This window comes from Amblyraja radiata, chromosome 17 (assembly GCF_010909765.2).
Source record: "Amblyraja radiata isolate CabotCenter1 chromosome 17, sAmbRad1.1.pri, whole genome shotgun sequence".
Lineage (NCBI taxonomy): Eukaryota > Metazoa > Chordata > Chondrichthyes > Rajiformes > Rajidae > Amblyraja > Amblyraja radiata.
In genome coordinates this window covers 30,300,986-30,316,525 of record NC_045972.1, presented here as the reverse complement: position 1 = coordinate 30,316,525, position 15,540 = coordinate 30,300,986, and the positions used below count along the sequence as shown (strand labels likewise).

General features: G+C 42.0%; 1 protein-coding gene across 16 annotated transcripts in view; it reads right to left on the bottom strand.

Moving 5' to 3' along the window:
* The window catches only part of cnot1 (CCR4-NOT transcription complex subunit 1), a 159,926-nt gene that overhangs the window by 96,067 nt on the left and 48,319 nt on the right, over nucleotides 1–15,540 (bottom strand). For 11 of the 16 annotated variants that reach the window (XM_033035982.1, XM_033035993.1, XM_033035984.1 and 8 more), the window contains 5 exons: nucleotides 9,639–9,809; nucleotides 5,336–5,463; nucleotides 4,923–5,163; nucleotides 2,823–2,942; nucleotides 2,045–2,137 (listed from right to left, as the gene is read on the bottom strand). In XM_033035982.1, coding sequence (XP_032891873.1) covers nucleotides 2,045–2,137; nucleotides 2,823–2,942; nucleotides 4,923–5,163; nucleotides 5,336–5,463; nucleotides 9,639–9,809 — 753 coding nt within the window. The remainder of the gene's footprint in view (nucleotides 1–2,044; nucleotides 2,138–2,822; nucleotides 2,943–4,922; nucleotides 5,164–5,335; nucleotides 5,464–9,638; nucleotides 9,810–15,540) is intronic. The other 5 variants (XM_033035988.1, XM_033035994.1, XM_033035995.1 and 2 more) reach the window with 1 other exon arrangement.

Below are 15,540 nucleotides of genomic sequence, written 5' to 3'. Positions count from 1 at the left end.
GCTCTTTATTCGCCTATTGATCAATAAAAATCTACCTTTTAAAAATAGCTCCAGTGTACTATCCTCTCCTCTCTGGATAGAGAATTTCATAGATTCACAACTCAGTAAGAAATTCCTACAAACCTCCGTTTTACAAGGCTGTTCCTTATATTCCTATAAATGTGCCCGTGTAAGATTCCCCCACCAGTGGAAACATCTCAACATCAATCTTATCAAGCCTTCTTAGGATCTTATGTTTTAATAAGAATGCTCCTCATTCTTCTCCAAAGAATGGGGGTTTAAACTCTTGGCAATAAATGAATGGAAAACCATCTTATCCCAGGAGTCGTCCAGACTACCTCCTTTGCTGGCATATCTGCATTAAGGGGACCACAATTGTACAAAGAGCTCCAAGTACAGCCTCAACAATACTCTGCGCAAGTGTAATAATATTTTCTATTTGTTTTTCGACTCCAACCCACCCATCTCCCCCAAAATAAAGGCCTTTGTGATTTGCCTTCTTAGTTATGAACTAACTTAGTTAGCACCTGCCTGCTACCTCAACCTGCCTACATTCTGTTGCAGTCTCATTGCAGCACCTTTATTGAATGACACAGGTGGGGATGTCACACGTGACATGGTCATGAAGGCTAATTCATATAATCTGTGTGCTGTCAGCAAATCTTGATGTAGATAATAAATGTATTAGAATAACGTTAATAGTAAAGTAATTGAGAGCTAGGACTGATCTACTAGTTACAATTTTCCAATCCAAAAAGACCCAATTGTGTGTCTTCTCCGATAATGTTCTTCATCCAGTCAGACACTTCCGCAAAAACTATTGGCACCCACACTTCTTCAAATACTTTCTGGAAACCCAAATGCACTATATGCCTATGTTCCTTTCCATTGATGCTGCTTGTTAAATGCTTAGCAAAGTTATTGAACATGACTTCCCTTTCATAAAACCACATTAACTTGATTTGATTACATTAATCTTTTCTCAATTACTAGCTGTTTCTTGTTTGGTTACAGACTCCAGCAACAGATGTTAAGCTAACTATAACCAGCTTCTGGTTTCCTGTTATTTATCTCCTTTCCTTCTTGAACAATGGCATCACAATCTCAGCTTTCCAATCTGCTGGCACCCCTCAGAATTTAACAAAATCTGAAGATCTTCAACTAATAGCTCTACTGCCAATGCAGCCACTTCCTTTAAAACCTTTGGACCCACACCATCAGATTCCAACAACTTGTGTCTTTAGCACCAATAGATTTTTGGAATAAATGTCCCCGTGGGAATATTACAAGTTCTTCTCTCTTATCTGAAACTAGTCCATCTGTTATCCATGGACTGCTTACCACACTCTTCACTGTGACGACTGGTGCAAAGTGTTGGCTTAAATTATCAGCCTTTTCCTTTTCTCCCACCATTAATTCCACAATCACACTTCAGCTGTCCCACATTTCCCATGTCCATAGAAACTAGTTTTGTTACTTGCCATTTCATTCTCAGAATTAATTATTACCCTCCTTATTCATCCTCCACTGCTGATTCATAACAATTTCAGTTCTCTGGTCTACCATTAGCTTTTGCCGTTTTACATGCTCTTGTTTTTGATTCTGCCTACTCTTGAGGCTTTGTTTCACAACTCATCGTAGTATTTTCAATCTCCAGAGAAGATCCAAGTACCTATACACGGCCCACATTTAATGATTATCCCAACTACTAGAGAAAGTAATGTTGAACCACTTTCTTGAACTGCTGCAGTTCATCACAAAAAGATTACTCCCAGTTTATCTAGGTATGTGCTCCAGGATTTAGATCCAACAATGTTGGAACAGTGAAATTATCTACGAGTCCTGGCCATATCCAATTAGGTGGAGAACTTGCATTTCGTGGTTTTCCCGTTCACCTATTCTCTTATGGTTAGTAAAGTTTACTGATTTTGGAGACATTGGGAAAAGTCTTGTAGATTACTGCAGTGCATCTTGTAGATATTACCCACTGCTGTGATGGAGAGATTTTAAGGGTGGTGGGTGGGATGCCAATCAAGCAGGCTACCTTGCCCTGGATGCTGTCAATTTTCTTGCGTGTGGTTGGTACCATACTCATCCAGCCAAGCGAAGAGAAGTCCATCTCACTCCCGACGACTGCCTTGTAACGGTGAAAAAATGAGGCAAGAACTGAGCAAGTCACTCAAAGCAGATCACCTGGTAACAAACCAGTTCTTGTAGTGCTGATATTTACATGCTTGGTCCAATTAAGCTTTTTGGGTAAATGTGAACTGTGAACCCCCTCCCCCTACCCTATTTACCCTGAATGCCCATGAGAGGGTGAAGACCAAAAGAGATTGAATGACACAGGTGGGGATGTCACACGTGACATGGTCATGAAGGCTAATTCATATAAGCTGATCTATTTATAGGAGAAATAAACAGAAGATGAATGAGAACAGAGCAGATAAAAATCATTTTAGGGGTATGACAAAAGACAGCTGTGTTTTTATTTGTTTTCCAGCTGCTTTTTTTTGCTATCCAATTACTGCAGTGTTGTGTATCCTACATTGCCAACATTGTTTCTTCGCTCTCTCTTCATTCATTTCCTTCTATTTACATCTTCTCCGGACAGATCTCAGTATGCTGATTTATGGCCAGCCCACGTACGCCAACAACACGGAGAAAAAAAACCTTTATCCACATAAAATGCAAACAGACCAATCTGATGGATTTTAATTGTCTTAGCTTAATTAATATGAACCACAGGCTCTAGTTTGGAAATACCACCAATGTACTAAATACACCCACTAAAGAATATTGCGTTGGCTTGTGCATGTTTTTACCTTCAAGTCTTGAGCTACATCTAGAATGCGTGAGAGCTTGGCCTGATCATACTGCTCACCACGCATGTACCACTCTGCCATTGCGTGCATGATCAGTTGTCGGATTGAGGGAGATTGACCCTGTAAAATGGAAAAGAAACTTCACTAGGGGATATCACACATGCAGTTAAATGATAACTTGAAAAGATAACATTTTATTCTGGATTACAAAAGACACTCTGCTTACTTCACTGGACAGATTAAATCTGAGACATCAGACCTGACTTCTCAACTATCAAACAAGAGTTTTTGTTGATATCCAATCATCAGTGAGCAACATTTTATATTAGAGACACAAGGAACGGCAGGTACTGGAACCATGAGCTAAACACAAAGTGCTCGAGGAGTTCAGCAGGTCATGCAGCACCTGTGGAGGGAATGGACAGGCAATGCCCATTCTGTTCTCCAGGCTGACTGTCCATTTCATCATGGTAGAGATGAATACAGGTACACAACCTTTTATCCGAAAGCCTTGGGACCAGATACTTCTCTGATTTCGGAATTTTTCGGATTTCCGAATGGAAGATTTTTAGCGTAGATTAGGTAGGTAGCGCGGGCGGCTTGAAAAGTCTGGAGCGACTGCCTCCACCCCGGAGACCGGGGAATCATTGTAAATCATTGCTTAAATGTTAGTCAGTTAGTTTGGAGGGATTTTATGTGGTGGTGGGGGGGGGGGGGGGAAGGGGGAAACTTGAATTCTTAGTCCCCTACCTGGTCGGAGAGGCGGGGAACGGGCAATGCCTTACCGGGTCGCCGAGCAGTAAGCTCCGGAGCGCTGTGGCCGCCGACTCCCAACATCGCGGAGCTGGGGCTGCGGGCTTCCGGCCGCGGGCGGCGCCGGTTGGAGCTCCGACCCCAGCAACTCTACCCCTGGCTGCGCGGCGCTCCAAATCCAGCGCGGCCCGCGGCCAGACGCCCGCAGCCCCAGCTCCGCGATGTTGGGAGTCGGCGGCCACAGCGCTGGGATACCAGCAGGGAGCGGGCAATGCCTTACCGGGTCGCCGTGCGGTAAGCTCCGGAGCGCTGTGGCCGCCGACTCCCAACATCACGGAGCTGGGGCTGCGGGCGTCCGGCCGCGGGCGGCGCTAGATTTGGAGCGCTGCGCAGCCAGGGGTAGGGTTGCCGGGGTCGGAGCTACAACCGGCGCCGCCCGCGGCTGGACGCCCGCAGCCCCAGCTCCGCGATGTTGGGAGTCGGCGGCCACAGCGCTCGGATCTTACTGCACGGCGACCCGGTAAGGCATTGCCCGCTCCCCGCCTCTCCGACCAGGTAGGGGACTAAGAATTAAAGTTTCCCCCTTCACCCCCCCCCCCCCCCACCCTTCACGTAAAAGCCCTCCAAACTAACCGACTAACATTTAAGCAATGATTTACAGATGTTTAAGTGTCTCCCCGGTCTCCGGGGAGGAGGCAGCCGCTACAGTAATACAGACCTGGGTTGCCCGAGTGTCGTTTCGGGTCAAGTTTGGCGCCAAACGCGAGCTTTGGTGTGCAGACGATATCCTGGAAAAAATGTGCGGTTTTTGGAGCTTTTCGGTTTCCGGAATTTCGGATAAAAGGTTGTGCACCTGTAGTACGTTTACACATCATCAAGCAGTCCTCACACCTGTACACTGGATTTGTGGCCAATGTACTGACAAGTTGCTTTCTCCATGTACACTTCTATTATACTTCGAGGAAACCTTTCTCACAATTGTTTTCTACCCAAATGCCATTTGGCTATACAAGATGCACACATTTTCCATTCTGCGGAGATGGCTAATCCAGAGCATGCAAGTAGCACGTTGGCTACCCTGACACTTGACGTCAGATTGTGCCGCAAGTAGTAATACAGAATGGTATGAGCTCGAATTTTAGGTATTTGTCCAACTTAAATTTTTGTACTGAAAGCCATTATAAAAATTCTAGTTAAGGATCTTCTGAAACTGTTCCTGTTAATGAACTACGAAAAGTTATCACGTGCTAATTAAATGGCTAACATGGCACAAAAATTTCAATGAACCCTTATCGCACAGTAACCAAGCATAAAGCCTAAATTTCTCAACAAAAAAATAAAGCCTACCTGTCCGTGCCACGCATAGTGCAAGATAATGGCAGAATTCGGATGATTGCCCAGGAAAATTGGCATCAGTGTGGAAATCAGCTCATGTCGCAGAGTGTGCCAGGTTGGATTGATCTGGAGTAAGGACAGCACCAACATATCTGGACAGTGTTTGATGGGGAAGTTGAAGAGCTGTTTGACCTGCTCATATTGTCCAAGCTCTGAAAGGCGCAGTAACGTCTCAATGAGGTCCAAGCTTTTCCTGCATGAAGGATAACACTGCGTCAGCAAAGACAAAACATTCAAAACATAACTACTGAGTCGAGAGTAGATCCTAACATTAAAGACATGCAATCAATGGTGTTAGGTTTGCTGTTCTTCTGCTCTGCACAGCATCTCTACATGGTAACACTACTTTCAGGAGAGGTACATACCATGTAGCAATTTCCCGGTTGTCATCCTCTGGAGGGGCTTTCAAAATGTCCGTCACAACAGAATGACATGGGTAGTCAGCAAAACAGAAGACATCTGGGTTCATTAATGAGTGATGAATAAAGGAGAGCTAAATTAACAAAAAGGTGCAACTTAGTTATTTTAGGATACCCATGGCAAACCCAACCTCATCTCCATCTTTTAAAAACAAAGATTTCCCAATATATAAACCCCAGAATCTGACATTGAGATCTTACATAGTGCACCTTTTGAAGGTGATTAGCCATGATTGAATGGTGGAGTAGATTTGATGGGCCGAATGGTCCAATTCTGCTCATATAATTTATGAATTTATTAACCTTTCACGAACCAGTTACCTACCCTCTCAAAGCATTGCAAGTTTCAAGTGAACCTTCTCCCTTTCCAGTACTTTTAAAGAAAAACATTCCCTCCTTACTTCTCCAGAAATATTATTTCAAAGATAAAGAATCATGGCATTATAATTTTGTTTGCATTACTATTTGTTTTCATTACTATTGTTTCTAAATTCAGACCTGCAATAGTGAGAAATCACTGTTACCTTACGACAAGCACTTTAAGGAATCATTTCAGAATACTCTGCCCTCTGCCATATATAATTCCGAACCAGAGGAGAAAGTAGAAAAAGTACAAAGCTGCTTTATCAAGGCCAGAAAATAAAGCAGTGCCATCAATGTATTTTTCTTTTCAGGTATCTATTTCTAAAGTAAAAACTGCATAAATGGAAACCAAATTTCCCACACAATTTTTCAATAATATTATCTTAAAAAGTTAAATAAAATCAGTCTAAAAAAATTACTCTTTTCTTTCCCAATCTGTAATGCTACATCAACTACTTTTTATGAATGTTCCCTCCTCCAGGTCTCATAAATCTATCAGTACAAAGATCAATAATTACAAATTAGTCTTCCAATGAATGAAAATGTAAAATAAACAATTTAACATGCAGCAGTATATGACTTTGGAATTAGCAAATGGTTGACTATTAGCACCATTCACTGATAATCAAAAAAAATTGCTTGGCATTTAAGCGACTTTCAAATAAAAATTTGAGGTGTCAGAGGTTTGGGGGAGAAGGCAGGAGAATGGGATTAGGAGGGAGAGATACAGTGCCCTCCATAATGTTTGGGACAAAGACCCATCATTTATTTATTTGCCTCTGTACAAAATACAGCTGTGTTTATACATAGTTCTCCCCATTTCAGGGCACCATAATGTTTGGGACACATGGTGTTTGTAATTGCTCGTGTGTGTTTAATTGCCTCCTTCATGCAAGTATAAGAGAGCTCTCGGCACCTAGTCTTTCCTCCAGTTTTTCCATCACCGTTGGAAACTTTTATTGCTGTTTATCAACATGAGGACCAAAGGTGTACCAATGAAAGTCAAATAAGCCATTATGAGACTGAGAAACAAGAACAAAACTGTTAGAGATATCAGCCAAGCCTTAGGCTTACCAAAATCAACTGTTTGGAACATCATTAAGAAGAAAGAGGGCACTGGTGAGCTTACTAATCGCAAAGGGACTGGCAGGCCAAGGAAGACCTCCACAGTTGATGACTGAAGAATTATCTCTATAATAAAGAAAAATCCCCAAACACCTGTCCGACAGATCAGAAACACTCTTCAGGAGTCAGGTGTGGATTTGTCAATGACCACTGTCCGCAGAAGACATCATGAACACAAATACAGAGGCTACACTGCAAGATGCAAACCACTGGTTAGCCGCAAAAATAGATGGCCAGGTTACAGTTTGCCAAGTACTTAAAAGAGCAACCACAGTTCTGGAAAAAGGTCTTGTGGACAGATAAGACAAAGATTAACTTAAATCAGAGTGATGGCAAGAGCAAAGTGTGGAGGAGAGAAGGAACTGCCCAAGATCCAAAGCATTCCACCTCATCTGTGAAACAGTGGTGGGGGTGCTATGGCCTGGGTTGCTGAAGGTACTGGCTCACTTATCTTCATTGATGATATAACTGCTGATGGTAGTATAATGAATTCTGAAGTGTATAGACGCATCCTATCTGCTCAAGTTCAAACAAATGCCGCAAAACTCATTGGCCGACAGTTCATTCTACAGCAAGACAATGATCCCAAACATACTGCTAAAGCAACAAAGGAGTTTTTCCAAAGCTAAAAAAAATGTTAAATCTTGAGTTGCCAAGTCAATCACCCGATCTGAATCCAATTGGGCATGGCTTTTTTCTGCTGAAGAGAAAATTGAAGGGAACTAGCCCCCAAAACAAACATAAGCTAAAGATGTCTGCAATACAGGCCTGGCAGAGCATTACCAGAGAAGAGACCCAGCAACTGGTGATGCCCATGAATCGCAGACTTCAAGCAGTCATTGCATGTAAAGGATATCGAACAAATAAACATGACTACTTTCATTCACATGACATTGCTGTGTCCCAAACATTATGGTGCCTTGAAATTGGGGGGGGGGGGGTGGGGGGAGTATGTATAAACATTGCTGTAATTCCTACATGGTGGAACCAAAATGTATAAAACTAGCATTTATTAAAATTTGACGATGTGCACTTTAACCACATGTGAATTTTTTCTATTACAAATCTCAAATTGTGAAGTACAGAGGCAAATAAATGATGGGTCTTTGTCCCAAACATTATGGAGAGCACTGTAGATCAGCAATGATGGAGTGGCAGAGTAGACTTGATGGGCTGAATGGCCTAATCCTACTCCTATTCCTTATGACCTTAAGTCAGAAATCCTAAAAAGATTTAAACCAAGAATTAAGATCAAAGGGAATATTTGTAAGAGTGTTTTCAAATTAACATTCAGGCACAACAGCTTTTCACTGTCTATAATAATATCAATACTTAATCCTGCAAATACTGACTAATGCCAATTGAATTGTATGGTGCCAATAATTGCAATTCATGATATAATGGTCAACTGAGCAAGTTTGCCCATGCAAACGCTTAAGAAAAAGATATGCAAGTTTGAACTCATTATTATAAACTTAAATCCTTTGGAAGAAATAGAAACTAAAGTTTTATCCAACTGCATCATTTTTGTCTTATACATCTGTTCAAAAATTTGATTTTACAATGGAATGTGCAACATTGGAAAATTTAGCCTCAGTTCTAAAAAACATTAAATGGTTAATGTTCCAAGCATTCAAAAGATTGCAAGGCACAATTCTTCAAATCAATAATTAGTCAAACAACATCTCCAATCACTTTCCAATCGCCTTTGCTCAGTAAAGGAAGAGACCAAATTATCAGGAGACCTAGATTGGCCATAAACAGAGAGCAAGCCATGGATTCAGTTTCTAATTTACTGTTCAACAACTATTTCCTTTGGGGGAAGTTGTCTTCAGCTTTACTGACCTTTACATTTGACACTTCCGTTTTTTGCTTCTGCACTTGCTAATTTCACATCTATTCAATTTTACTGAGTGTCAAATACATCCATATAAAACACAAAAAGAGGTGAGCCTAGTCTTTAGTATCAAGCCTTAAATGAAGGATGGACAAATGAAATACACACCATGAATGTATGGCTGCCATGGAATTATTTAACTAGAAATCACCATCATATGAGGAAATAGTTAGTCAACAAGGGTTTATGTTTTGCATTCCATGGCCACAAATCTTTGCAAATCACTTTATAATTTAGCATTGTTGATAATACAAAAAGCACTTGTAGCAATCACAAGCTCCATATGATGAAGACTAGATAATTTACTTGCAAGTGATGTGGACTGTGGGAGAAATTTCAGCCAGATCACTGGGAAAACCCTGTGTTCTTCTTCAGAACAGCACCTTTAGAATAGTTTTGATACATCTAAGGGGGCACATAGGACCTTGCTGGATGTCACCTCTGAAAGATGGTAACTGTCAATGAAGCACTTCCTCAATACTGTATCAAAAGTCTCAACATAGATTTTTGTACACATCTCTGGAATAGGGTTTTTAACAACATTCTAACTAAAAGTAGTAATTCAGACAACGTGAAGAAATGCAGGCATATTGCTATTTCTCATAGGAAAGTGAAAAGGCAGAGTTAATTTGCATCTATAGACATTACAGTCTCTTTGCGCAAAGGATTGATGCAAAAGGGAAAGGGCACACATATCAACAAGGGTGACAATGAAATGAGGGGATACAATTGCCTGTAAAGCCTCATCAAGCTAGGACGTCAGAAAAGAGCCAGGAAGTCATCTAGCTGAGAAATCAACCAAATGTCCCAGTTCAATAAATTATTTTAAATAGCAACCAACAATTTCTAATTTTATCACTATACCTGTCCTTCTGCATGTTTCCAAGGCCGGTAAATTAGATCAACAGGAAAGACTTCGATCCCCATCCCTTTCTGGATTCCATATACTACAATTTGCAGACCTTTGCTGTCACGAAGGGTGAATCCTAGATGATCCAGCTCGTATGTCACCTCCTTAAAATTTAGGTTTGGATTCTAAAAATTAAAAAATAACATTATTTCCAAAATAATTTAATTAAATACATCAATAATATAATGGATCGTACATTTGGCTCTATGGAAATGGGAGAAATAGAAGAATCATTTTAAATGGAAGCCACAAATTCTTCAAAACTGCGGGTTAGGAATAGAGCTTAATAGATTCTTCTGCGACATGAATCTAACACGTCCCATTTCCATGCAATAATCTTTATCCCTCAGGTTTCCAATTTCAAATAACTCAATATGCTTCCATTACCCTTTCTGGCTGTGAATTCCACCTTGCACGTATTTGCTCATTTCAGTAGTTTCTTTATCTACTCTTGATGGTCTATCAGTATCATCTCACTTTTACTTTTGTGCTATGTAAATCAAATTTTGTAATGATACTATTATCAAACTTCAAAGTAATTTATATCCATTAGGTTGTGCGCATTAGACCAACCCTTGGGAAACACTGCTGAACAATGCTCGCAAATCCAATCCAGTTAATTACTAAAAATGTTGGAAACACCAAGTAGATGATCAGCATTGCCACTTTCATTTCACTGCACATCTCGTATGTGTATGTGTATGTGACAAATAAACTTGACTTGACTAGGTTTGGCAGCATCAGTGAACAGGGCAGCAGCTTTAACATTTGATATTAAGGATCATTTGTTAAAACCCTCTTTCAACTTCAAACTTTGTTCCTCTTTCCAAAGTTATGCCTGACCAGCTCAGCATTTCTCGCATTTTCAGATTTATTTCAGATTATTCCATGCTTTTCATCTCTGACCAATCATTGCCCAGGATACTTTCACTTATCAGCAAGTGACATCAAGCACCACTTAGTCATCAATATTCACTGATGCTGTGTGGAATTCACCAGAACCACTTTATTAAAGCCTTGGTCCAAATTCAAATAGGTGAATTTGTAGAGATAATGACTGCCCCTGATATCCCTGATATCAAGAAAACATATGACTAAGTGTGGCATTAGGAGCACTGAAATGAATGGACATCAAGGGAAAAATAACACCAACAAATGGAAATTGGCTTTTCTTGTTACAGGTCAATTATCCCAGCACCATTTGATCTCTACAGGCATTCGAAACAGCAATGGCCTATTTTCAGCTGCTTCAATGATATTCCTTCCATCGTAAAAGTCAAAGTGAAGGCATACACTGATGCTGGCTCTCATTTCACTAAACCACACTCGTTCAAGTACTATTAATTACTTTTCTCTATTCCATGACTTAGACGCTGTAATGTTTGAATAAAGGTCAGAAACAGCATTTCTCCATTGTCTTTCTTTTACACAGACTTTACAACTCTACCCAGGAAATAAAATCTACAAGTGTTATTATAATACGGTATAATGATAATTCCTGATCCTATACACTGCATGTGTCATTTGGAATCCAAAATAGCAATAGCTAATAGAAAAAGCAAATTTTCATTCCATTAAAAAAAATAAAGGTGGATCTTGGTGGAGGAGGAGCCATCTTGGTGAACGGCTGCTAGCAGCAGCCGTCCGTCTTAAATTCGTTTTTTTTCTAGTTTTTATTGAGTCCTGTTTTTTTGTTTGTAGGGGATATGGTCTTTTAATGTGGGGGGGTAGGTGTTACTTTATTTATAGGTCCCTACCTGGTCGGTGTGGCAGCCTTTTTTCCGGGCTGCCCGTCGACCCGTCGTCGTGGCCTACCTGCGGGCTTGGAGCGCCGTTTCTTGGCGGGAACCACCCAGCACCTCGGCCTGCGTGGCGGCACTGCATTGGAGCGCTGGAGCGGAGCGGAGCGGAGCGGGCGATGCCTTGCCTGGGTCGCCGCGCTGGAGCTCTGGCGAGCTGGACCGCCGTGAGCAACATCTCCGGGCTGCGGGTTTGCGGAGCGGAGAGGCGGCGTGCGTAGAGGCGGCAAGGCGGCAGTGAGGAGAGCGGTCGCCGACTTTTTCATCTGGAGCCTAGGAGCGCCAAACCGGCGCGGCCTTGTCGGCTTCGGCAGCCGCGGGCTCCAACCAAGAAGCGGCCGTTCCAAGTGGCCCAGCCGCCGAAAGGACTCTCCCGACGCCGGGGCAAGACCACCCGGTGAGAACGGCCAGGGACATCGGGCCTCCGTAGAGGCAATTGCGGTGGCCCCAATAGGCCTGACTTTGGGGTGAACATGGGGTGGGGACTGGACATTGTGCCTTCCTCCACAGTGCTATCCACTGTGGGGGGATGATTTTTTTTGTCTAACTGTAGTCTTGTAGGTCTGTGTCCAAGATGGCTGCCGTGAAGAGAGAGTGGACGCTGGCACGAATTGGTTGCCGCTGCTCTCTCTTCACACTGTGTTTTTGATTTTCTGTTTTTGGATTGAATTCTGTTTTTAATTTGTGTCATTGTGATGTCTTTAATTACTTGTTTTACTCTGATTATATGTTTTTATTCCGATTACTATGTAAGGTGTCCTTGAGATTTTGTATGAAAGGCGCCCATTAAATATAAAATTTATTATTATTATTATTATCTTTAGTCCATAGCAATTCTGTTGGCTTGTTTTTATTGTCATCACTTGAAAACTTAAGGAATGTCTGCACACCATTTTTATTAGGCGTGGGATTGAACGGTAAGGGGCAGGGGGAAAAAGTGCTTCACCTAAAATAGCTTAAATTCTTCAAAGAACATATCTGCATCACAAGTTCCCATCCCAAAATGTAGATCAATAAAACAGCAGTTTTTAAGAATGGTTTTGCGTGACTCAAAACACTTACTCTGAATATAGCTGAGATTTAGACCGGGGAGGGGGGGACGGGGGACATAATTTAACAGCATTGGTTACATTATGGGATCTCCATGCCCTCACAAGATGATCTTAACACATATTGAAATGTTTTAAATGAGAGGTTTGACTTCTAATTGTTGAGATTGCCGAATCTGAAATACAGAAGGATCTGGGTTCATGATTCACAAAAGGTAAACGTGCAGGTAAAGCAAGTAATTGAGAAAATCAACATCAGCAAGGGGAATTAAATACCACGGAATTTATGATTCAGAGTAGAAACAAGGAACTGCAGATGCTGAACACATAAAGAGACAAAGTGCTGGAGTAACTCAGCAGGTCAGGCAGTTTCTCTGGAGAACATAGATTGATAACGACAAGGTTCTAGCTATTTGTTGGAACAGAAAAGTACAGCACAGGAATAAGCCTTTCAGCATATAATGTCTGTGCCATACATAATGCCTAGAAACTCATCTACCTGCACATGAACCGTATTCCTCAACTCCCAACATAACATGTGCCTATCTGCCCAAAAGCTTCTCAAACACTACTACCATATCTGCCTCTTCCAGCAATGCTGGCAGCGTGTTTCAGGCACCTACCATCTTCCGTGTAAAAACCTCACAAGTCTCCCTTAAACTTTACCCCTTTCACCTTAAAACTACAGCCTCTCGTCTTTTGATATTTACACTCTGGGAAAAAGATTCCAACTGTCTATCCTATCTACGTCTCATAATTTTATACACTTCGATCAGGCCGCCCCTCAATCTCTGGCATTTCATGGAAAACAATCCACATCTGCACAAAACTGCAGACTGATATTCTAAGGTGTGCTCCAATATTGAAGATGCTGATAGAGGTGTACATAATCATGAGAGGAACAGATTGGGTGGATGCACAGAGTCTCTTGCTCAGAGGAGGGGGAATTGAGGACCAAAGGACATAGGTTCAAGATGAAGGAGAAAAGATTTATCCTATTTCCCGGCATTGAAGATGCTATTTTCTACCCAAAAATAAGGCGCAACATTTTTCCTGCGTCTTGGAGGCCGACGGTTAGGTTGTTCGCCAAGAAAGATAGACTTGGCTATCCCTCAGTATGGCAACATCAAGAACGATGTTGCTGTACTGAGGGATAGCCAAGTCCAACCCTCATTGCTGGCAGCTGATGGGAAGCGGCTGGAAAAGGACAGCGCCGCTGGGGGGGGGGGGGGGGGAAAGAGTTCCTTTCACAGCGTGTGGGGAGTCTGGCCCGGGTCAGCACTGGCAGGAGCGTTGAGAAGAAGAGGGTCGGGGACCATGCCAGCAACTCACTCACTCACTGCTGCCACGGCGCTATGGGCACGGAGCCACCGCATTGTGGCTGGGGAGAGAAGTAGCTTGGGTGGCCGCCGGGACGGAACAGCGGAACTGGCCGTAACTTCAGTGCCTTCTGCCGGACCGCACACCTCTGGCAGTGCTCTCCGTCTGAACACCTCTCTACTGCCGCTCGCCGGCCTCGCTCATGTCAGCCGCTTCCCGCAAATCCTTAGATTCAGACTGCCGCCAGAAGCAGGACAGCTCAAGAGCGAAGATCATAGAGCAGAGCGGGTCAGCAGGCGATGAATAGCAGGACAGTGGGCGGTGGAGCTTACTCCTGTGTCAGCGCAAGTAACCTCAATTGGTCCCTTGAACTAGTATTGTCATTCAATAAGATCACAACTGATTCAATTTGTCCAGGTGTGCTCCTGTTTTTCCCCACCATCCTTCCACCCCCCACATTCCATTTGCTCAAGAAAGAGAACATTTCTGTGGTCCTGGCCATAATCCTCCAAACATCTTTCTATTAGAATACCTAGGGCCAGAAATTGCAACTGTTATACCTTTTTTGAACAAAGTTGCAAGTCAGTTTGATCTCGGTGGTGAGAAAAATAAACCAGGACAGAATCAGCAGTAACTTAGACAAGTGCAGAATGATTAGAAAGAGCCAGCATAGTTTTGCTAAAACAAATTGTGGCTACATATAGTGATAGTGTGTTCCTATGAAGCAAGAGGAGTGGTGAAGAAAATGTGATTGATGAGATACTTATGGGCTTCCAAAGGCCACTTGCCAATATAGTGGGCCAGTGGCTTCAAAAGTTGCGTCGACTGACAGAAAATTGGCTAACTAATAAGAAACCGATAGTAGTTACAGGATGCCCTTCAACTGAAGGCAAGTGTACAGCATGTCCATCAGGGATCAGTATTAAGACCACTGCTTTTCTTTATACCTTGAACTTGAGTGCACAGGGCGTAATTTTCAAATCTGCGGAAAACATAAAACTGTGAGGAGGTTTTGATAGATTTCAAGGAAGTAGGCAGGCTGACGGAAAAGTCATAGGTGGCAGATTTTATTTTTAAGGAGTTAGTACGATTTTCAAAGGCAAATATTTGCAGGTTTGGGAGATAGAATAGCTGGATATTTTACATATAGCCAGCCATAGATTGATGGGTCAAATGACTGGCTTCTGTGAAATGATGTAATAATTCTGTTATTTGAGATAATTGCTAACTTGTCACATTCCATAAGTATAAGACACAACACAAAATTTAATTAGAACAGCGGTAAGTTACTGTTTGACATCTCTTCAATTAAAGACATGATAAATCAGACAGATATACTAAACACACCTTTTTATAAAAATGTACCCTATCTATTTACATTCCATATTCTACACATCTACAGATGATAAAGCTCCCAACATCAGCCTTCAAATAGGCCACTTGGACTCTTCAAAACCTTCATACTTTTGGCAATAAGTTCCACTGGGCAATAAACAAAAATAGGAAACCACTCCGGCCAGAAAAAAAGCTGATTTTTTCATATTTTTCTTCAATCCTTCCATTAAACTTCAATTACCTGACATGAGCAAGCATCAATAAAAAAAGGCAGTTTGTACATCACAGCTGCCATATTTAATCCAAAAGCAAATACCTCGGGAGTAGATGCTTATCCTTTTTTGTGATAAACA